Consider the following 24,435-nt stretch of genomic DNA (forward strand, 5'->3'; position numbering starts at 1 on the left):
TTTATTTTTTCCCCCATTTTATTTCTTCAATTCATCTTCCAACTCTTTAACATTATAGGGGAGTTGGTAGGGAACTCCTGAATAAAGAGTATATATAAATATAACCCCTTACTAATGGTTTGTATGTAAAAGTGAAAATGACACTACTAACTAGAAAAAGGGCCTGCACAATGCTGGAGCCAGAGCATTATAGAAGACAATTACTTCCAAGCCTCATGCAGCAGAAGGGATGTTGTCAGTTTGCTAGCTGAATGAGTCAAGCCTCATGCAGCAGAAGGGATGTTGTCAGTTTGCAAGCTGAATGAGTCAAGCCTCATGTAGCAGAAGTGATGCTGTCAGTTTGCTAGCTGAATGAGTCAAGCCTCATGCAGCAGAAGGGATGTTGTCAGTTTGCTAGCTGAATGAGTCAAGCCTCATGCAGCAGAAGGGATGTTGTCAGTTTGCTAGCTGAATGAGTCAAGCCTCATGTAGCAGAAGTGATGCTGTCAGTTTGCTAGCTGAATGAGTCAAGGCTCACGTAGCAGAAGGGATGCTGTCAGTTTGCTAGCGAAATGAGTCAAGCCTCATGTAGCAGAAGGGATGTTGTCAGTTTGCTAGCTGAATGAGTCAAGCCTCATGCAGCAGAAGGGATGTTGTCAGTTTGCAAAGCTGATTGGAGAAAAATGAAAACAAATTTCAGATTTATATTGATGGTTCTCTGTAATTACACATGACAGTGCCAGCACTACTAGTTCTTGTGTATATACTCATATTTACACTAGTTTTATTCCCCTTTCTGGCAACAGATATGGGGTAGTGATGCTGACTTCATTTCCTTCTGCATCCTGTCGTGTAGGGCAAGTAATGGGACAAGCCCGTCTCAAGGGAGAACTCAAAACCATTATGGGCATTATGAGTCAGGTACTGATGCATATTGTCAAACTTCGACTAAGGGAAGATGAATCGCAAGATTCTGACAACTTCTGAATGGCGCCATCACAAGATCGGTCCCTCATGACAAAAGAGATGTAGTGAAATTAAGTTGTGTATGAGCTCGGACCTGCCTGAAATGACCACAGTAGGCATCGATTCCCTGAAGGCATTGCCAATACACAGCGCACACGGCCTTCCCAATGCGATCTAGCAACATAAATTACATTTCACTGAATCACACTGCTCATGAAGCGACTATACTTCCTGCATGCCAGTACATATTGTCAGTACATATTTTGGGCAATGGGATTTGAGAAATTAGAAAAATTACATCACAAATTTTGGAATAACTTAAAAAAAAAAAAATGCTGAAAAACATTTTGCTGACTTAAATCTTGCATAAGCTCCGAAAAGTAAGATTAATTTTTAAACTGGCAGCAAAGCAAATGTCTTTTAAATGTGCACTAAATTCTCAATTTTATAATATACCATTTTAAGTCTATAATTATATCACTTCACCATAAAGTATTTTAAAAGCATTTCATAACAATACATTGTATTATTTATTTAAATCAGTAAGAAAAGAGATGATGATGAGAAAACTAAAAACAACAAACGGTCCTAAAACAACAGAAAACCATTTTGGTAACATCTTTTAAAAAAATGCTCAGAATGATCAACTTTCACAAAGATTTTGCAAATCTTTCATAGACATCCTTTCCCAAGACATCTCTTCTTTTGCAAGAAGGCAGCGTACCTTATTAAATCTTATGAACATAAACAAATGAAATGATGTTCGGCTTGGCCCGGGTAGGTTACACTGTCAGTCTTTGTCGATAAAGTGCACACTCCATCCTGGATAATGGCTGCGTTGTGATAGATAAGGGGTCAGAAGAAGCCTGAAAGTCTAAGTCTCCAACCACATAGTACTAGAATATCCCACTGAGCGGGCATTAATAGACGTAGCCTTCGCTGTATGGATGGGGGTTGCAGTAGCCTCCTTCCTGCATGTACGACATGTTCTCATCAAAGTGCGACAGAGGCACCGTGTCCTCCTCGTTGATTTGCCGCTCGATGTCAGTCTTCAGCACGGGTCGCTGATTGTCAGGAAACGCCATGGAGAAAAGAGCCTCGGGATCACAGACAAACTTGTACACATATCTCTCCCCGGCCACCTTGAGGATCACAATACAGGATCACATTAAGTATGCATTCCGAGACCAAATCAATAGCCTATTTCTCTTAAAAACATTTCAAAAGGAAATTCTTTCAAGAGTAGTTAGATTTTTTTTCCCATTTATGTTCTCTCACCTTTTGCATGATTCCTTTTTCGTAGTAATAACGCAATGACCGACTGAGTTTATCGTAGTTCATAGCTGGACGATTTTTCTGAATTCCCCAACGACGGGCAACCTTAAAGACATGCACACACAAAAAAATACTGAATATATTGTAGCACATTGAACAATTATATTCCTTATCATGTCCTCAATCTGTGTTATCACTTTTACTCAAACAAAAATGCATATGTAAGTACATACACAGACTACTACATTATTCCTCTATTATAGTAGTTAAACTGCTGATTACAGCTCACCTAGCTGAAATAGCATCATGGAGACATTACTTATTAAAATGAAGAAATGAATCCTTTGACAATTCAAATGAACACTGCTTTAACTGCTCCCTTCATACATTTCAATTGAAATTATGTATTTCAATCACACAATTCACTGCCTATAGAACACTTAAGGGAGGCAAAATATGCTTGTGTTCCATGTCATGAACTGCTAAATATCATCTCTATCAGATGCCCACATAGATTCATTCCGAAGCTATTGTCACCTCTTCCCCTTTTTTATTAACCACCAACTATGCTATAGAGGATTACAACATGACTGGTGTTATTCTAACCTTGTGTGTATGAGAAGTTATTCATAGTACAGTACACATATGCAGATACCCTAGGAAATTAACCGTTATGCCACTCACAAGATAATCAATACAGAACATAATAGTTAATAAAAACCCTAAATGCCAATAATATAATCATTAATTGAAATAACATACAAGTTACACCGTCATTGAAAATGTGCTAACTACAAGTCGTCATGGATACAGCTCAGGGCCAAGCAGATGCCACAGCACCTGTCTCTGAGACCACCCACCAGTCCCCCATTTTATATCTCACTTCCCTCGTTCTCCGTAGACTTTGTACTGACAATTTTGTGTCTTATTACTTGGTTCACCGCTTATTCAAATTTTACACCTGCCAAAGCCAAAGGGAGAATTTATGGCTGCCGACTGCAGGAGCCGAGCTTGTTTGGTCACCTGATGCCATGAATGGCCCCCCTGTTTGCTGCAGCTGGCCAATGGCTGGAGGCCAGATCTACCCCCACCTACACAGCCTCAGAACAGAGGACATTGAGCTGCTCTGTCCATGAAGTCATGGCATAGAATAGGGCCAAATTCTTCAAGGGGTCAAAATCAACACACATTTTTCATTTTCAGGCTCTAAACATATCCTAATATGAAATCCACTTGTTGTCCATATGACTTATTTCAAGGCATCGGCCAAGTTTTGATCAAACAGGAATGTGCTTTGTCCTTTTAAACAAGCAAATTATGAAACATTTTTTTTGACAATGTACAGTACAAAGAAAAAATATTGTTTGGCAGTCAGCAAAATTAAAAGAAAATGGATCAAAGTGCTAGTTTCAATTTGCTAGCCTACATCAAAGCAGGCCCACATTGCAAGCTGGGTTGAATCCAGGTCTTACTTTGCGCTAAAGTGATTTGTTGAGGTTTCTTCCATTTAACTTGATTAAAACCAGACTGTTTGATCTGATTATAAGGACGATTTCCAACAAATCAACCATTCTTATAGATGTTGTTTCCAGTGTGTGATTGATGGCACAGTTTACATTTGGATGAAAAATAAAGAGAATGAGATCCACCTCCTCTGGCTCGATCAGCTTGAACTCCATGCCACGCCCGGTCCAGGCGATGAAGTGAGAGTTTGAGGGGTCATCCAGGAGGGCCACCAGGAACTGCCAAAGCTGAAGGGAGCCCCGGCGCTGGTACGTAGGGGCCTCGCGGTACAGACCAGTCTCCTGTTTGATCTCACCTGGAGAGGGCGAATGGGCTCAGTTCTCAGTCCATTTGCTGCTTTCTATATAAAGTGGCATTGAAAATGGTTTGCTTGCTCATAATTGAGCCATGATTGAAAAAAAAAAAAGATTGATTGAATTGTATTGAATTTTGAGGCAAATATAAATTAATTTTCATTAATTTCTGTGAATGACAAATGTATTTGGTCTTGACAAAGTCAATCACAATCCTGAATCCAAGGCAAGGCAAAATACCCCAGAAACAAACAGAAACTGGAGATGACTGCAGTACAGGCCTCAGGGAAGATATCAAGCTTCTGGTGAAGTATATCGGTTGCACTCAGGTAGTCATCAACTGCAAAGTACTAAATTTGATGACTATGCATTTATTTGTCAAATTACATTTTAAAATGGGGGACTAAATATCAAAAGTGCTGTAATTCCTACACTCATCACCTAATATGGATGACCGTCTGCCATATAATCCCATATTGGGACGGCCTGTAGCATAGTGGTTAAGGCAAATGACTGGGACACGCAAGGTCGGTGGTTCTAATCCCGGTGTAGCCACAATAAGATCCACACAACCGTTGGGCCCTTGAGCAAGGCCCTTAATCCTGCATTGCTCCAGGGGAGGATTGTCTCCAGCTTAGTCTAATCAACTGTATGTCGCTCTGGATAAGAGTGTCTGCCAAATGCCAATAATGTAATTTTGGTTGTTTCATTCCGAATCCAATGTGCTGGAATACAGAGCCAAGACAACACAAAATATGTTAGTGCCCCAATACAATTGCATTTAACTGTAGCTGTACCACCAATGGATTTTTTCATCTTTACTTTGATAAATATCAAAGAGAAGGTCTTACCTTCAAGCTTTTCAGGGACCACACACGTGTCATCATAAAAATGCCTAGTGACTTTATCAAACATGCAACCTACAAAACACGGAAAACAGAGGGTAAATATAACATGAAACATTTAATAGTATAGTATTCATAAGTTGTTCGTAGACCCTACAAAATGGGTTTGAGTCACATATTAAAATCTAAATTAAATTTTTTTTTAATTTTTTTTATTTTTTACATTTAATCATTACCTTCAGTTCTGTTGGTATGTGCCAGAAAACCCTCTTGTCTCATGTAGACCGAATGACAGCTAGGCACTTCTGCAGGAAACACAAAATAAAGAGTGCTGTAAACCACAAGACACTGTTATAGCCTATTCTAAGTGGAATAAGTCACAAACCAGCAGGGATACAAATTATATTTTATAATAACAATAATTATCCATAATATCCATTATCCAGTGAGCTCCATAAGTCTTGGGAAAAATATACGCTTTTTTTTTGCTGTTGTACTCCACAATTTTAAGATTTGTAATGAAACAATTCACACGTGGTTAAAGAACAGATTCTCTTATTTTATTAATGGGTATTATTATACGTTTTGGTTTCACCATGTATAAAGTACAGCTGTTTTTATGCATAATCTCCACATTTCAGGGCACCATAACGTTTGGGACAAATTGCCTCACATGAGTTTCTGATTAGTCAGGTGTCTTCAATTGCTGTCTTAGTGCAGGCATATGAGAGCATTGAGCATCTAGTCTTGTTTATAGGATTTTAGAGTCCGTTATTGGAGTTTGTCAACATGAGGACCAGAATTGTACCAATGAAAGAAGAAAAAGTGCAATGGTGACCTCAGTAATTGCAACGGAACACCACTACAGTTAATGATCATAGAAAAACTGTCAAACACCTGACCAACAGATCTGAAACACTCTTCAGGAGGCAAGCGTGGATATGTCAGTGACGATTATCCACAAAAGACTTCATGAACAGAACTACAGAGGTTACACTGCAAGATGCAAAGCACTAGATATCCACAATAAACAGGATGGCTAGGCAATGACTTGCTAAGAAGTACCTAAAAGCTTGGAAAAAGGTCTTGTGAACAGATGAGACCAAGATTGACTCTTCTTTGAAACACGGTGGGGGTGTCAAGGTTTGGGCATCTATGGCTGCCGCAGGTATGGTCTCACTTGTCTGATGAGTGTCTTATCTGCTCAAGTTCAATCAAATGCCTCCAAATGCATTGGGTGGAGCTTCATCCTACAGCTTGATCCCAAACATACAGCTAACATACTGATAAACTGGAAAATTTTTGACTGGCCAAGTCATTCATCCTATCTGAATCCATTTGAACATGCATTTCACAGGCTAAAGACAAAATCAAAGGCAACGCCCTAAACAAGCAGGAAAACACATAAATAAAATATATTTTAAAAATGTATTTAAAAAGATAAAAGTACCAAACCAGTGATCACACAAGTAGTGTCACATCCATATCTATCCTTCAATGCAAGGTATTATAAATATTTGAAGGTTAGGCTATGTGTATTTACAATTTGTACTTTGGTTCTTGGATATCATCGTTAACTTGGTGTTTTACTTGTTGCATGTTTACATGGCAGTATGTAAATGTTGTTGAAACACTATTGCTCATATAATTCAGGTGAATGGTTACGGCATTATAGTTGCATTGTAAGTCACTAGGACCATCTGCTAAATTAAGATAATGTAAGTTTGCAAACATCAGCTATGAAGTAACAACCAGGTGCTTAGTACTACTTACTACCAGGTAGGCAGATCCTTTTTGTAGCTCTTTATTTTTTTTGAGATTCAATAGTAGCTGCTGATGCTGCTATTCCACTTTTTTCGGAACAATGTTGTGCTATTTTCACTAATTCAAGTAAGTCCACTGTTTATCCATTAAAAAATGTAGCTTAATCAAGTATATGCCCCCCAAACCATGAATTCAGAGGTGGCTGCGCTGCATCATTAAGGGAGGGCAAAATATTGTTTTTACTCTGATGTTGAATCTGAACTTATTTTTCCTAAACATTTTAAATAGGCCTCAGGCTAAGACATAAAATGAAAATGAAAGGCTATGTGTCTTCCCAAGGTTTCTGGGAAGCAATCAAGTTCTTCAGACAACTTTGTCCTTTCTGTTTACATTTCTCCATTTTTGTTTGATTTCAGTGGTGCTTCATCATTAAAGTCATAAGTCAGATTATAATCAAACTGTGGAAACATTTACAAAGTGCCTGCTCAATAAAATGACTACCCCAGTTAATTTGGGGCCATAAACATTGCTCGGAGATTCATCAAAGTAATGGGCTGGTGGAGGAAATTACTGCTAATTAAATTGCCAACTACCCTAGTCTCCTTCCCACAGGGCAGTGGCCCACAAACAAGCCTCCATACGAGTCCTAATAAATCCCAATAGAGGGTCAATCTGAGCTGTAAACCATGTTGAAAAGGCTACAGCCCACTAGTCCAGCCATTTTAAACACACCTGCTGTACAGTACATTCATATGCATGCATAGCTTATGCTATGGTCGGATTTTTACCATATGTTACCATTTAATTATGTCTAAACTTTAATAGAGTCTACACTCCTAAACATGAAATCTTAAAGGAAAAACGTGATATCCCCACATTTTAAGTATTAAAGCCACCTACGGTAGGGAGCACAATTAGCTGACATGATGTTGTTTCTGGGGTTTCAGTTTCTGATAGCAGCACATGAATCAGATGTTTTTCCCCTACTCTCTATGATTGTCTTCCGACAACACTGCATAGTTGATTATGATGATTAAAACGTATAGTAAATTAACCTTCAAAGATCCTTGCAATTCCTACACGATTTTAACAGATAATATATAAAGAATATAAAATTATAAATGATATATATTGACACTGTATATAAATACAGGGGGCCTCCATGCTGATGTATGTGCAGAACATGGGGAAGGAGTGGTTCTCAGATGGAGGGAGGAGGAGCACTGAATGTTTTTATCTGAATAATCTGGACAGGAAGCAGCTGCGGGAAAGCTGTGTTCCTGTCCGACTGGGCTCTCCAGCATCTGCGCTTTATGAATGAACACAGCAGGCGGCCACAGCTTCATTCACGTTGGCCAAAGGGGCTCGTGGGCGGCCCCAGGGTCCAGGGCCCGAGAGGACGGCTGGGGTGGGGGTGGGGGTGGGGGTGGGGGTGGGGGAGACGTGGTGAACCCAGGCTCACTTTCCACGCCAGGATCACAGGAAATGACACACGTCCGTCTGACCCCGAGCAGCCCCACAAACCAGATCAGGAGCCTAATAAAGATTTAATCCTATAAACATCTCCATTCCTCAAACCATCTTCTGCAGAAAATGGAGGAAGCAACGTATCTGCCTCTTAAGAGAGATTTTGGGAATTGCATTTTCTTCAGACTTTAAAATAGTTTAATTCTCTGACATAAGGACGTAAGACATTCTCATACTACTATCTTAGCAGTCCTGGATGGACAGTCCCAGCCATGTTCATATGTCGTGCCGGTGCAAGCAGACAAAGAAGAGACCTTGCTCTTACCAGAGTCATAGGTGAAATCTCTCGGCTCCTGTTTGATCATCATGGAGGGAGCGTAAGCTTGAGGAATGGGAGCCCCCACCATGGCAGGGTGCTCGAATAGGGGGTCAGCAAACTCCTGCTTGAACCCTTGGGGAGGGAACGGGATGTTTGGCTCTGACATCTGTCTGTGGTACATGGGGCGACCGTCCCGGGACATTGAGGAATGTGTGGGGAAGGAGTGGCAGGGCTCCGACAGCTGCCGTCGAAATCTATACCAGAGAAATGACCAGAGAACAAACAAAAAAAAAATCACATCTAATGTCGCCTGTCAAAATGCAACCTGTGTATCCAATTTCTGCAAGGTTAAATGAGAAGACATGATTGTTGCATAAAATATCTTGAGCAGTCATCCAGCACAGTAGTAATACATAACCAGGCTGTTTTTGTGCCGTTTCCACATGGCACATTTCTCAGCCCATCCGCAGAAGTGGCAGGTTACCTGTGGTCCATTGTGAAGGAGCTGTCAGGGAGTGGCTGCGTGGGGGCTTGGTGGGGGTACGTCCTGTCTGGTTTGGGCGTGGGGGCTGAACTGGGGGAGGCATGGTGCAGTGGGGACACTGGAGTGCTGCCGGGAGTGGGCGGACTGGAGGGCTTCATGGTCGTATGGGGCTTCGGCTCGTAGGCACTACAGCACACGGGAGAGAGCAGCAATGGTCAGCACCAGCACGACCACGATCACCACAGAAACCCCTGGGTTCAGTCAGGTTAACCCCAGGCTAACTGGGTTGATTTATTCAAAGAATGGGGTATTAGATACATAAGGATATTCAGCAGTGATTTTGCTGGGAGGATTTTTTTGTCTGGGTTCAATTGCTTAGAAATACAGTCCCCTCCAAAAGTATTGGAACAGCAAGGCCAATTCCTTTGTTTTTGCAATACACTGAATACATTATGGCTGAAATAAAAAAGATGAACATGAGACAAGAGTTCAGAATTTCAGTTTTTATTTCCGTTTATTTCCAGGTATTTACACATAGATGTGTTAATCTTGGCCTTATTAGTCCATACAACTATTTTCCAGAACTTTTATGGCTCATCTCTGTACTTCTTTGCCAATTTTAATATCGCCTTCTGATTCTTACTACTGATGAGTGGTTTACGTCTTGTGATATAGCCTCTATATTGCTGCTCACTAAGCCTTCTTCGAACAGTTGATTGAGATACCTTCACCCCTGCCCTGTGGAGATTGTTTGTGATGTCACTGACTGATGTTTTGGGGTTTTTCTTTCCATCTCTCAATGTTACTGTCATCAACTGCTGTTGTTTTCCTCGGTCAACCTGTTCGATGTCTGTTGCTCAGTAGGCCAACAAAAATTAAGTCTTTACAGGCAAAATCCAAGGCTAAAACCAAGAGTAGATATTCAGAACAATTTATTGTTTAACCAATCACTCGAACAGGACACATGTGGGCAACAAGAAACACCTGTCAGTCACATGTTCAAATACTTTTGCTCACATAAAAAAATGTCTCATACAAAAGATGATACGTTCTAAGTTGGCTAGAAATTCTAGATAAATAATACCATGGAATAGAAGCTGAAATTCGGATCCGTCATCTAATGTACTACATCTCAAACTCAAGTGTCTTCAGTGTATAGCAAAAACAAAAAAATTAACCATGCTGTTCCAATACTTTTGGAGGGGACTGTATCCGACACATCCATTTACACCGCAAATCAAAGCATAAAAAAACATTACTAACTGGAGGCAACACAAAAATTCAGTTTAAACAATATCAAAGCAAGGAATGACATGGTTCGATTCACATACTGCTGAAAGCTTATTTGTAAAGTCTTAAAAATGTTTTATTAATTTGACCCCCCATACAGAAAAACGTTAATCCACATACAATGAAGGCTTTCATTTATCAGCCTCACCTGTAAGATGATAAAGTAATTCAGTAAGAATGAAGTCTCTTCCATGGTCTGCCATGTCCTATTTAATCCTCTGTACTGGATGATTAAGTAGGTGGGACTGAATTATGTGGGCTCTGACATTTTCCCTATGCAACTTTAAACAAATTGTCATTATTATTATCAATGTGGCTGTTTCACTCAAGTGTCATTTGCCTTATAAAAACAGATCTGCTGCTTGCGTAATTACAGAAGCATATGGGAAAGTAAATGCCATGCACACTTTGCAAATCAAATCAATGGAAGTCTGAATGTAGCTAGGCAACCATGCGTTTGCCGTGCGTTTGTTTTTGCACTTTTGAAAGAGCAATTCATCGCATTTAATGTGAGGTAATTTAGGTATAGTAAACCCCATTATTTTTTTCATTTCAGGTGCACATTACTGGAGTTACATTCAGACTGTTCAGAGAAGCAGGCGGTCTTTGTCCCTCACTTTCAAAGGGAAAAGACTGATATTTTACAGTTTTAACTACAGCAATCAAAGTTAACAGTATTCTTTCCTTTTGAATAGTACTGAGATGATCAATTTCAATCAACATATTAGATTAGAGCTGAATAAAAAGAAGCTTGGGAAATGAAGACATACTGTACGATATGAAGCAGGGCTTCAATTAACCTCTTTAACCAATCGTATTCCCTAGATTATTAGTGAGTCAATCTTTGTGCGGTGTAGCGGCTTTAATGAAGACCTGCCAAACAACATATTGCAGATTCTAACGACAGCATTCAAAATCTGAATAAGAAAATGGCATTTGACACTTTAGCCCTCTTGCCGGTAGGGGCAACTGATTTTAGTTTAATTCATCGAAAGGAACATCAGCAAGATTGTCTGTCATAACTTGTCAGCAATAGCAATAGTGTTTAATTCTGCATGCCATGCACCGTATTCCTGCAAAAGATCCTGCATTTTGCAAGACTGAAGTGAAAGCAACAAAAACACAAAATAAGAGATTGTCTTTATCCTCAACTTAAAATCAACACTTGCCAGAAATACTACATGGTACATCATTTGCAATCCGGTTGCACAACTAGCCTTTCAGAGTTTAACAGAATTTAACAATTCAAGTGGAGCAAATGAGAGGGGCCATTGAAAGGTGTGTATTGCAGGATCTGACACTTCCAGTGCCTGCACTGATTCCCCCTCTCTGATGTTGTATAGGCACTTTTCCCTCCCTCCCCCCTCTGATGTTGTACAGGCACTTTTCCCCATACCCCCACCCCCCCTCACCTGATGTTGTATAGGCACTCCACCCCCCCTCACCTGATGTTGTATAGGCACTTTTCCCCCATACCCCCACCCCCCCTCACCTGATGTTGTATAGGCACTTTTCCCCCATACCCCCACCCCCCCTCACCTGATGTTGTATAGGCACTCCGCCCCCCCCTCATCTGATGTTGTATAGGCACTCCCCCTCCCCCCCTCACCTGATGTTGTATAGGCACTCCCCCTCCCCCCCTCACCTGATGTTGTATAGGCACTCCACCCCCCCTCACCTGATGTTGTATAGGCACCCCCCCTCCCCCCCTCACCTGATGTTGTATAGGCACTTTTCCCCCATACCCCCACCCCCCCTCGCCTGATGTTGTATAGGCACTCCCCCTCCCCCGATGTTGTATAGGCACTCCACCCCCCCCAACCTGATGTTGTATAGGCACTCCCCCTCCCCCCCTCACCTGATGTTGTATAGGCACTCCACCCCCCCTCACCTAATGTTGTATAGGCACTCCTCCTCCCCCCCTCACCTGATGTTGTATAGGCACTTCTCCCCATACCCCCACCCCCCCTCACCTGATGTTGTACAGGCACTTCTCCCCATAGCTGAGTCTGAAGGGCTGGCCCAGGCTGCAGGCAGAGCCCAGCTCTGAGCAGGGGCTGTGCGGCTCCTTCTTAATCTTCAGCTGCAGTCCGTGGAACGCCACTGCACGGGAGGGCAGGCAGGGACAGAGGGAATAGGAAGATTAATACCCATTCATCACTGGCTGATAAAGTCACAACATAATGGTATTACAGAGACGCAGGCTACTCACGACGCACATGGCTACAGAGCCGTGCCCGCGTCACTGGGCATTAAGTGACCACAGCGCTCCATCATGCAGGGAGACTTACTTAAAATCTCATTAATAATGCCATTACACAACGGGAGCCATTACGCTACCACTGCCTCAAAGCTTTCGGTAAACTTCCTCAAATTCATATCTCCTTTCAGTCGTTTGCCAATACAGTCCCGACGGCTGAAGTCCCATTGATCTCAGTATCTCCACAGTCCCGGTGCATACTTAAATGGCTGCTAAGTACCAAATTATTCCTGATTACATTCCCATCATCGGCAGTCATGATCAAGGCTAATCGAGTTATTCAGACTGAAAGTCTACGGCACTTTTTTCCTCAGGAAGGCCTAGACCTGTGCTGAAATGCAAAGGGTGGTTTTCGTGTAGAATGGATTTGACATTTTCCTTTTCTTTTCCTCGGGTTTCTCTATTCCAGGCACAATCAACCCATGGTTTCCTCTTTTGGCAAACAAGCACTGTGCCTAAAATAACTTAAATGGCAGTTCCATAAAGAGTGCTTTCATTATCTTGCGCCAGTTCTCACATACAGTAATGTGTGATCAGCCAATGGGATTACTCCACTTTTGAGCAGGGAAAGTAAACCTTATTTTACCAATATTCCTTCAAACTGATGAAAATAAATTGTGTACTTCATAGGCAAAATCTGCAAGTGTATGAATTTGGACCTGTCACAGTCCAGAAGACATAGCTATGAGTTTCAAAGACTGGATCTCTGGAACAAAAAGCCTTTCCAAATACTTGGAAAAAACCAGCTACATGCTTGCAAAATATTAATTAAATGGCCACAAAAAAGTATTTCTACTCAATTTGAAAAGACGATCTGTCTAGGTGTTTTTTCTGGAAAGTTCCAATGCAGGTGTAGACAGGGGTGCACTTCAGGGCAGCGAGGAAGAGGAGTGGCGGAGGTCCACATGCTGACAGATGCCTTGCATGGCGGTGTGTGCTGTGAAATCAATCTAACAACACGAAAAGGTGACGCTCCTGACTCAAGGGAGCTGCGCATGGGCGCCCGTCTCAAAACAGAGGAGCTGCACAGAGCCCACTGTGGGGCGTGACCTTTACAGGTCATCGATGAAAGGTCAAAGCGCCATTTCCTGAGGGGAGACCTTTGACTGGGTCGAACACCATCATTGAGACAGAACAGACTCCTTATCAGGCTAATTAGGTGATCCCTATAGACATACCCGAAGTAGAGTCCTAAATAGTGTGTGACATATTGAACACTTCAATACATGTTATTTTTTATGTTGAACATTTACTAAAATGTATTATCATTTTTTTATTAAACCCTACTTTTGTATTTTCTCAATTCACTACATATCCAATATAATAAATACTACTACTACTACGAATAATAATACATTTTACAAAGGATTCTTTTATTTTCATATCCACATTTCAGAACACTAAAAGCAAATATCTTAATAATACGTCTAAAGTACTGCATTTTATTTCTATTGTGAGTACTACCCACTGCAAAATGTGTTAAACATCTGCTAAGCTTATTCTAGGTGATGTCTGCACACCTTAAGTGACTATGAAGGGAACAGATGTTGTATGGCGCAAGAGCAATCCTGTCACCTGGCATGTTTCCATTTTGTTTTCAAAAGTTTAAGATAAAATCAACATCATTTTTATTCTTCATTGGCAAATAGTTTTAGCCCTTATAAAACACGGGCACTTAAAAAAGATCTGGATGTGTCAGTATAGATTTTATGTAGCGGCAGAAGGTACACAAATCAATGGAGAATGCATCGCTCTTCAATGGAAGCAAACTGTTCTTCTCAGCTCAGATTTTCATCTGCATGGCTGCATGCCGGTTTAGCCATCATGGCCAGATTGCAGCGATTACTCTTTGCATTGATTTTTTCTTAATGGACAACGCTTTAAAAACATACGCATTTATGACGTTTTATTGCCACTGTCTTGTCCCTCATTACATCTTATGCAAACACACACTGACGTTCAGTATCAGTCCATATGGTTAAAAGGTGAAAGTAATACATTTCACAACCAATATCCACATTTTGCTTTTGCTCCAAAGAATACAGAGATTATATTGCAAAGCACGGTACCCTTGCAGCACCGGCAACACATTTTCTGAATACAGTCCTACGATACTGCATTGAAAGGCACTATCTTAAACAAATCATAAACACATAAACATTACGAGGATGCTCAACACACCTCCCCCCTTAACAGATGGGCTGTGATATACACAGTGGGGAAAACATCTGGGAAAACTGTGGAAAAAAAATGTGACTAAGCATTTCCATTCAAAACAACATGCTTCAGAAGGACCCTGATTTCCCTTCACATTTCCTTGCCGTTGTCTTCACATAAAATGCACCGCTATTTTTTAAGGTTTTAAATTAAGACAAATGTTTGGTTGGTTTTGAGAACTTTATTTTTAAGGAGAGATTGTTAAGGGAAGGACAATTATGATTGATACATTTATGTAAAATGTATACTTGAATCCCAACACCCTAACCAAAGCCACGTTCACTACAGATCAACTGCGTAGGAGGCATTTGAACTGAAGCAGCTGTCAGGCGTGATAGAAAGCACACATCATCGACAGAGGCGGAAAAGATGCTGAAGGGGAACAGTTCTACACTGGGATTTACAAATGGTGTATTTTGGCACTTATGTTCCACCGTTGGCAGGCATTCTTCCACTTCATTCATAAAAATAATCCTGCTCTTTTTGGCAATGGCACAAAGAGGAAGTCCACATCACAGTATGGCCACAATGGGATTTTTAAACGGTGACATCATTTGGTATCAAATGAAAGTTCAACAATGACACAGTGCGCTGGGGGTTGCGGTCTGATGTTTCCATGAGGAAGTTGCACATGACGGTGGCATGGAGTCTCACCTTTGCGTTTTCACCTGCTTTAGTAATGCTAATGAGGTCTCTGCAGACACATTTCCTGCCCTCTGTTTAAAGGCAAATTACACAGGATATCCTGGAAAATATCTACAGAGGGTAGATCTCTCCGGTGCATTGTCTGCACAGAGTAACTCTCCGCAAGTCCTTTGTGTGGGGCTCGCCGCAACAAGGAGCGGACAGCTCCCAGGATCACAGCAGGATCATGTTTCATTTGCCGTTTAAAAAAAGGAAATGCACCCCATGAACATATGCTAGATCCCTACCAAACCTAAACTCGCATGGACATATCAGAAAAAACTGTCATTTTGGCAAATATGCAGAAAAGATGTAGAAATGGATGCCAACACCGGTGTGCAATATGAAAACATTAAAAATAATAATAACAACACAGTCCAACAGCTCTCCCGCCCTTCCCGGCAGGGCTTCCGAGGTTCAGACACACGGGGGACGGGAAACGCCCCCTCCAGCTCCCCAAACTTGGGCGAAGCCCATATGGGACTGCTGCAGGCTGGGAAGCCTGAACAGGAGCCCAACCACGGAGCCCTCGCCCTTGCACCATCTGTTTCTGCCCGCCCAACCTGCTCCATCATGCCAGGAGGATGTAGTCAGCAGTCTCTTACTACAATAGGGAGGAGCGGTGGGGGCCACGGGGAGAAGAGCGCACGGCTGTGATGAACGCCGCTTCAGAAAGCAGGGTCGACCGGCGTCGACCACCTAGGCCTTTCCGTGGAAGCCTAACCCTCGCCAAAACAAACGCATGTTTGTAGGAACACTGGCAAGTTGCCCTTTAGCCGAGCGGTCCTTTACCCTCTTAAAGAGACGTAAAAACTGAAATTTCAGCTGAAAGGCAGGAGCACGGACAAAGGGCCAGGTGGACTCGGGCATAGAGGATTGCACAGATTCACTGAGCGGTAAGCATTCACACACATGTCAGGCTCTACAGCATAGGCTGTGTTTGAGAAAAGACATGCAAACAGTGGGCTCCAGTGTGACAGACACCCCACAAGCACAATCACTTTCTGGCACCTCTGCGACCCTGAACGTACCGGGCCAAGTTTTTTCTCCTGGAAATCCATTTCAAGAAGACACAATGCAATGCCTGCAGTACTGCAACACAAGCAGTAGCAGGGAGATGCTTACCCAGACTTAAAAAAACATCAAAAACATTTCGACTGATCCATGCATCAAGAACAGCTAATCATGTTCCACAAAAAATGTTTTTGATTTACCCTGGTTAACCTTTCAGAAGGTTTTAAGTGTAAGACTAAGTATGGGCATATGCCTAGTCGTTTTTAAAGTAGTATATAATCACAAACAGCACGAAATATTGCCCTAATAATTCACAATGCATTCACCAACCAAACTACTGTCCCTTATTTAAATTCCACTATATGAGAGGTGCAACTACAGATACTGGGCTCCGTATTCTTGAAAGTTCGATCTCTCTAGTTTAACAGAATAATACCATTCTAAATCGATGCATCTAATTACGGGCAATGCACAGCTGCAATACCGCTGCATTCAGTACTATGATATAGCATAAGTCATAAACAGCAAACCACCTGCAGTCAAGAAGCAGAGAGGAGAGAGGTAACACAGGATCTGAATATCAGATGAGTCTATAGACTCTGTGGCGGAACGCTGTCCTTTTATGTCACAATGACATCTAATGATCACAGAGCGAACAGCGGGAGAGGGCTTGTTCAAAGCCCTCTGCTTTAAATGAATTAAGAGTGAACCCCAATCAGACTACGGTGCCACATCTTCCTCGTTTATTTCTGTTGATCTCAGCCTCTCCCCATCACAGCAACACGGGGTCTCAGGAGGCCCCATGCGCGAGTGCAGGTGAGACAACGGAAAGACAACGTGAAGAACAAACTCCCGGGAGGTGTACTCACAGTTTTCAGTCTGAAAGTCTGGAACAAACTGCTCATCATTGTCAGGAACTTGAGCTAGAGAGGACAAGGGGGCGAGGGGGCATCGGGGAGAGAGGAAAGGTTATTAGACACCATAAGCCGCGTCACCCACTGGTGAAAATACACAGCGCCATCAACACTAATCAGCCCACTAACCATTCACAGTATGGATAGCATTTGAGCATGAGCACAGTCTTTTTACAAATACATAATTATTATTTATCATTTCTTATTATTAGCTTTATTAGCTGTAGGTATCCTCAATCAGAGGATATTGCACTTGGCTAGGTGTATGTATCCAACATTTTCACGCTGGAGACCATGGTTCCATGAAAGAGGCTGCACTTGTCTTTCCAAGATAACTCAAGCAACAGATTTCAACTGCTCGACACCACACTAGCACACTTTTGAAATATGTGTGCACGCTCCTCTAAAAGGTAATGTCCACAGGATGCTCTTATTTTCAATGGAGTTGCACTGGAAGACTGAATGAAGATTCAGTCAGTGCACTTGCCCTTGTTACGGCATTTAACAGGCATGCGTTCCCTCGTCTCCGCAAAATTCTTCATTCACATATTCCTCCAAAGATTTCATTCCAAGACGAAGCCTGCTCAATTTCATATAGATGTATGTGTGTAGATACGAATATATATATATATATACACACATATTTACACTTTGAACCAGCTGTCATGTCCCTCAAGCCACATGTGAGGAGTTGCTGAAAGCAGCAATCTGAGATTTAACTGTGCTAAGTCATTAACAGGTTTATTTATAAGCACAAGACATGTGGAAGCTCATTTTCAGACTTTTATTGGGAATGTTATAGAGAACTGTTGACATGTTGAGACATGTGAATGTCGGCATTTCCCTTTATGCAACACAAAAAAATGAGCAAGAAGTATATACGCAAACATGTCTGAAATAAGCACTAACAAATAACAACTAACATTTTTTTAAAACTAGATTACTCACACTGGAGTGAGGAAAAAAATGATATATTCCTTGGCCTATTTTCATAAACATTTAAGTTTATACATACTGTCAGATTGGCAGTCACTGAATATTTGAATAATGAATATTCGATTACAGAAACATTTCATTTTTTTACGAGTACCTGCACCCTTAAATGACCAGATCTTAGTAACTGCACTGCATTTTGATTTCCAAGACCTCTTAGACTGCCCGGAATGCAACGAGAGACCTTAAAATCGATGCCTACCCATTACACATCGCAAGAACAAAAACATCTAATATCAGTGATATCAGGAATGAAATCTCCAATTTAGCACAGAATCCCCACCCCCCACTTAAGGATGGATGACAAAAGACTACATTTAGAATGATCAAATTACAACTAAATTTACTAATTTGATCTCTGATCATTACAGAATGCAAAAACAGATAATTGAATAGGGCAAACAAGCAGTATTATCTGGCTTAAAGTACGGTAACCCTTAAAGCATGACGAGGACCAGTGAGCTACACCATAGTGCTATTACTGAAGCTTAGCCGGCAGAGTGGGAACAGTCCAACTTACTTTTCAAAGACACTGTTCCGTGCGATTCCCATTTAACACCAGGTCGCATAACAGAGTACATAGCTCCAAGTACACCACCCGTACACAGAATAACAATAACCATCGAATACCAAACTGCCACGGTATGGAACTTTACTCTTTACTAACTCTTTTTTTACTTCACTAAAAAATTAGCAGGCTTATCAGAAACACTGGGACCAAGCACATTTTTTAACCACTATGGTACCATGTCCATAGCCCAGAGGGACACACAAGTGTGTTTTCAGGGCATATTTTTAGTCGCTTACATCACTGCATTAGCTGCTACATGCGCTATTCAAAAGCAACTAAAAATTGAGCAAACCTGCATAAACCTACTAATAATAATAAAAAAAACACATGCACATGCATTAATTAAATGTTGTCCAAATTAAGTTACTCCTTTAACATGAAACTAAAAAGCTCTGAAATGCAACCGCAGCAATAGCCTTCTAGCTTTAATCATAAGCCCGTCCTCTCAACTAAGAGACATGCTTTTACAGTGAACGAGAGAGCCAGAGAGAGGGAGAAGGCGAGAGAGAGGGAGAGAGCGATAGAGAGGGAGAGAGAGACTTGCAGACAGGCTGTGCAGCAGGATGTGAGTCACTCCGCTCTCCTTGAATGGGACAGCTGATCCGCAGAACAATTCCTGAGGACAGCGGGAGAACTGGAGCACTGCCGCCATTCACAAAAAGGGAGCGATGGCCAAACAGAGGCCTGTCTAAAGTGGCACACCCTTTGTGCAAAAACCCAATTCTTCCAGCGCTCACTCTCGCTAGACTCTCACAACCGTTCCCTCCCAATCTCAACAAATCAGGTCGAAAAAAGTGAATATCGAAATAAGAAAGAAACATTTTTCTGCCACTACAGGGACTTAATGAAATAAATGAAAAAATACTCAAAACTGGCAACACTACTGCACTGGACATTTAAAAAATCTCTTTCAAAAACCTTTTTTTTCTACTTTAAGTTTAAAATTCTGATATTCTGTAAGAGACTGTAAAATGCACAATTCAAAATGCACCACCTATACTGAACATATGAGTATTTAATATTTTATTTCCTAAAATATATCTAAAAGGCCACTAAAACTCACAAAATATCTATTGAAAAAGGGTAGAAAAACAAATAAATACGTGCAAGTAAAATAAATACATAGTCTCCTAATTTCTAGAACACCTTCCTCTAAAGTTTTAGTGACCCATCAACTTCTTCATCCATGATGTCGGAAATTTAGTCTGTCTAATATAATCCCTTCTCTTATTTCCAATTACCTGAACTAATAAATCTCTGAAATAGGTAGGTGTTCATTTTTATCTTAATGGACAGGAAGTAATTTATTAAGTTCAGAGTCTTGAAACACACTTCTCATTGATAGAGGACAGGTAGAATTGTAATCCTTACAGTAATATCTACTCCAGTGGACATAGTCATTTTTTTCTGACTGAAACACTAAAATATTAAAATTATGTCTTATTCTTCAAGAAGCCCTGCGGTATATACTTTATAATCTTACCAGCTCAATGTACTGGTGAAGAATTTCTACATCTATTTTAAAACATAAATTTCATTTCAAAATCTTAATTTATATTGCTAGCATTTTTAAATGTATTAAAGAATGGATGAAGCTGGTCTCTGTTCATAAAATATTGAGTTTCTTTATCACCTATGTAATAGTAGCAAAAGATTTTTCATCCACTTGAGAAAACCAAGACATGCTTCCACCAAAACATGATATAAACATTATTCCCAATTAAAAGCAGCATCACACTTTAAGGTAGCATATCTTAAATGGGAATTTGTTACATTAAAGTCTAAAACTGGTCAAGATCAAGAAATAACAGTTGTGTACTTCCAGTTCCAAATGTGACATGAACAAAACAAAAGTGAAGATCACATGCTTCTTAGTTGAATTTCATGACACACATTAAAAAAAACAAGTAGTATTCTCTCAATAAACTGATTTCCACCCAGCTGTAGTAATCTAATATGAAGTACCTTTTCTGGTGTATTGGTACATGAACAACCAACATCTCGCGACATCATCTTTATGTGCCATTAACCCATCATAAAAAACAGATACAGGTAAAGATGTATACAGTATGTTTGAAGTATGACGGTAGACTCACAAGGGATCATGTGTGAAATACTAAACAAATAGATTGACTAATATGTTAAACAAATCTTGGTGAATACGTGGTCCTGAGATGTAAAGCTAGGTTTCAGTTTGAATTTCACAAAGCGCTTTGCATTCATTTTCATATCCATTATGGCTTTCGCTTACTTAGGTTGTTTGCTTAGTATACAAATTTGACGCCAGTTTTTAGAACAATCACCAGTGGACCGCAAAGTGTAAAAAAAAAAAGAAAAGAAAAAAAAGGGGGGAATTGCGCTGACACAGACTTCAGAAATCCAATTGAAAATATTGAAATTATTGGCACACATCAGGATACTCAACTTAAAATAACTGAATATAAACTACTGTCATGATTCAAGACAAGACAGCCAGTAAATTACAGAACAGAATATCAGGGCAAAGTTTCACAGGCCATTCTATTCTTACTTTTAGACAATACAATAGCACAATATGACAATTATACCAATTCAGATAAATATTTACAACAATTACTATATGATACAGACACACACAAACAGTCACTCTCTCTTCCTCTAAAGGCAACACATTGGCAAGGTACTGAAGATGTGCATAACTTGCCAAGCCCCATCTTTAATCAAAGATTTTCAGTGGAAACATACTATTTGTCATGTGGAAAAAGCTCTTCTAGGTTATCAGGTTATTTAGTAAACCCTAAGGTATCTGTGCATGGAAAACCTATTGGCCTGGAAGAAAAGTCCACCAAGGGAACACTATTTCTACATGCTGACTAAATTCTCAGCCCAATTCAAAGTTAAAAAGCTAAAATTGTAATTTACGATACATTTACACAACTGTATACTTCAGCAGTATTTCCATCTAGAAGAGAATATCCATAACATATCTAAATGGACAGCACATAAGATAACAGAATATAATAAATACACACACAATACCAGCATGCATAGTGTCACATCAACATTTTATGAAAAATGAAAAGACTAGTTAACCATAACAGCAATAACAATGGCATTTTTCTAATAAAAAAGCTAGTACATTTTGTAGCATCATTCCATGATACGGTTGCAGGGCAACAATTAACTCAGATTGCCACAAAGAATATCACCAAATAGCTCCTTATCTTCTAAAAATCTTTGTTTTCAACAAGCATTTCAAACAATCTGAAAATGTAGTCAGAAATATCCTGATAATGAGAACTGGCAAAGGCTCTGTGCTGACACAAACTGACTGAAGACATACAAAGAGAAGAGAATACTCATCACCAACCTAAGCTTCTGTGCTGTAAATAGGATGGGAAAAAGACACTTGCACTTAAATCCTGAAGCATCACGTCTGAATTAGACCACAAGGACGAGTTCTTGCCATTAGAAAAATATAAAATAAGAATAATAATAACTAAAGTAAAATTGGAAAAAGGAAATGAAAACGGCAGGTCACTGGTAGACTCTTTAGCGCACCTCAGAATACATAAATCCACTTTTTAAAGAAAGAAAAAAAGAAGCGTGAGGACAGCAGCCGCGGAAGGTGAGCTCTGGAGAGGAGAGGAGAGGAGAGGAGGAGAGAGGAGGAGAGAGGACGGCAGAGAGCTGGAGGAGGCTCGCTGCGGTAGCTCTTGCCAAAAGCAGAGGAGACAGTGAGCAGGGAGAGATTTCTCCTGGTAATTTGTGATGACACTCTGGGTAAAGCCTCCTCAGCCTCCCTTAAGATCAGCGCTCATCACAGCCCCTAATGTATGCATGACACAAGAGGTGCCTCTTCCATTGCTGCCTTAATTGGACTACACGTTGGGAAGGTAACTTCAGACACATTTTTTCTCATTTACGTACATCTTGCTCTCTCCACCCTCTTCACAAAGCAACCTGAGCCTGTGCAAATGCTCTACAACCACTTACCTTCAGCGAGCCAGGCCTCCTGCAGCTGACTGAGATCCTGGAACAGTTCTACAATGAAGACAGAATTGGGAGGGAGGGGAGGGAGGGAGAGACACATGAAAGCTTTTGTTGTGAAATAGCTCTTCCGTTGCATGAGTTCTGTAGCGCTACCACTCTTCAATTGAAAAAGAAGTCTGAACGTACCAACCGTGCCCACTGCTATATCATCACACAATTCAAATTGGATTTGCAACCAAAGAGATCCTGTTTTGAGACCAGTGTGTGCTCTAATTGAGATTTCTAAGCAACTTGCTCATAAGGGTGCAGGTGGCCACAAATTGCATTTTGCTAAATGTTAAGAAGCCGTGAAATGAACTTCGCTTCCACCCACCTCACCCCCCCGCCCCCCCCTCCACCCACCCCACAACTCACCTTCACTGTCCACAGCCAGGTCAGAGTTAATGAATTTTCTCTTTCTCTCACTTCCAGGTCTCTCATTACATTTCTGCCCTTGTGGGTTCTAAAAAGAAGGAAAAAAAAAAAAAAAGAACACAAATCAATTGCTGTCAATAGAATGATTTTCTGACATGGACCACATTTACTGACAGAAATCAAGGGACAGGGAGAAGAAAAAACAGTTCAATCACAAGTCTAAGCTTGGCTCAGGTGCTTCATTAAAATCTGCCAGGAACAGTCAGACCCACTCTTAATTGGCAGTTAATTGAGTGATTTATTGTTAAGTTCTTATACGTCATGATAACAGAAAATACACAAACGAATAAATAAATCAATAATTATAATAATAATAATAATAATAATAATAATAATAATAATAATAATAAAATAATAATAATAATAATAATAATAATAATAACAACAATAATGAAATGTAATAATGTTTTAAAAGTTCGTTTAGTAGGCTATAGGTGGCTGTATTATCACAATGTGAAGAAGTTGTTAACTTTCCTCACTCACGTTTGAAATCAAGTAAGGCACTTGTTGGTCGTAAAATCCCTCCATTCTGCGTCTCTAATATTCTAGTACACTCCGTTGAGTCTGTCGTCCAATCACCCTTAAAAACAAGATCTGGCGATAAATAAGAAAGAAAACGATGAATGAAGCGTTTGAACTTGCCGGGCTAATCAGACTGGAGCAATTCCATTCATAAAAAATACAACTCGAGACAACCGAAGCGAAAGCAATGTGAAATTAGTTATCTGATCGCAACAGGCGTTTTGCTTATACACATAACATTCAAATAATTAACAACACAATTACTGACTCTTTTGCAGCTAGAAACGCCATACTAAACGCTGCAGTCGCAATGATGGCGATCAACATGTTATGCTCTCACGTAAGCTACAGTAGCTTGCTATCGGGACTCTAGGCTCATCAGAAATTTATATTTCATGGTCACAACCTCACGCATCGTGTAATATAAACTCGAGAATCTAAAGGGGGCACTCACCTAAGTAACATTCACCGCATTCACCTTAGATTTCCCGCAGAATTACAATAAGTTAAAGAATTGTGAATTTGAGCTGTGCATTTCACCCCGGAGCTCACAGCTCGGTGCTCGCGCTCAGTTCAATGGTTTTGCCTCTGCTGCTCCTTCGGGGGCC

The 24,435-nt window shown here is 40.6% G+C and overlaps 1 protein-coding gene across 4 annotated transcripts; it reads right to left on the minus strand.

Annotated features, from left to right (window-relative positions):
• Positions 1–24,435, minus strand: etv1 (ETS variant transcription factor 1). Of its 4 annotated transcripts, none has more exons than XM_061246413.1 (13): positions 24,282–24,435; positions 23,789–23,885; positions 23,246–23,333; positions 22,835–22,882; positions 17,251–17,304; positions 12,180–12,309; positions 8,917–9,102; positions 8,439–8,686; positions 5,119–5,187; positions 4,889–4,957; positions 3,870–4,039; positions 2,224–2,325; positions 1–2,087 (listed from the first exon to the last, which is right to left on the minus strand). In XM_061246413.1, exons 2-13 carry the CDS (start codon positions 23,831–23,833, stop codon positions 1,866–1,868), a joined length of 1,431 nt encoding a protein of 476 aa, XP_061102397.1. In that variant the 5' UTR covers positions 23,834–23,885; positions 24,282–24,435; the 3' UTR covers positions 1–1,865. The 4 variants fall into 4 exon arrangements, with proteins under 4 accessions (XP_061102397.1, XP_061102388.1, XP_061102405.1 ...); XM_061246404.1 differs by having other exon boundaries at positions 23,789–23,899; XM_061246421.1 differs by lacking the exons at positions 22,835–22,882; positions 23,246–23,333; positions 23,789–23,885; positions 24,282–24,435 and adding an exon at positions 22,209–22,298.

The sequence above is a fragment of the Conger conger genome, chromosome 1, assembly GCF_963514075.1.
Source record: "Conger conger chromosome 1, fConCon1.1, whole genome shotgun sequence".
NCBI classification, from domain to species: domain Eukaryota; kingdom Metazoa; phylum Chordata; class Actinopteri; order Anguilliformes; family Congridae; genus Conger; species Conger conger.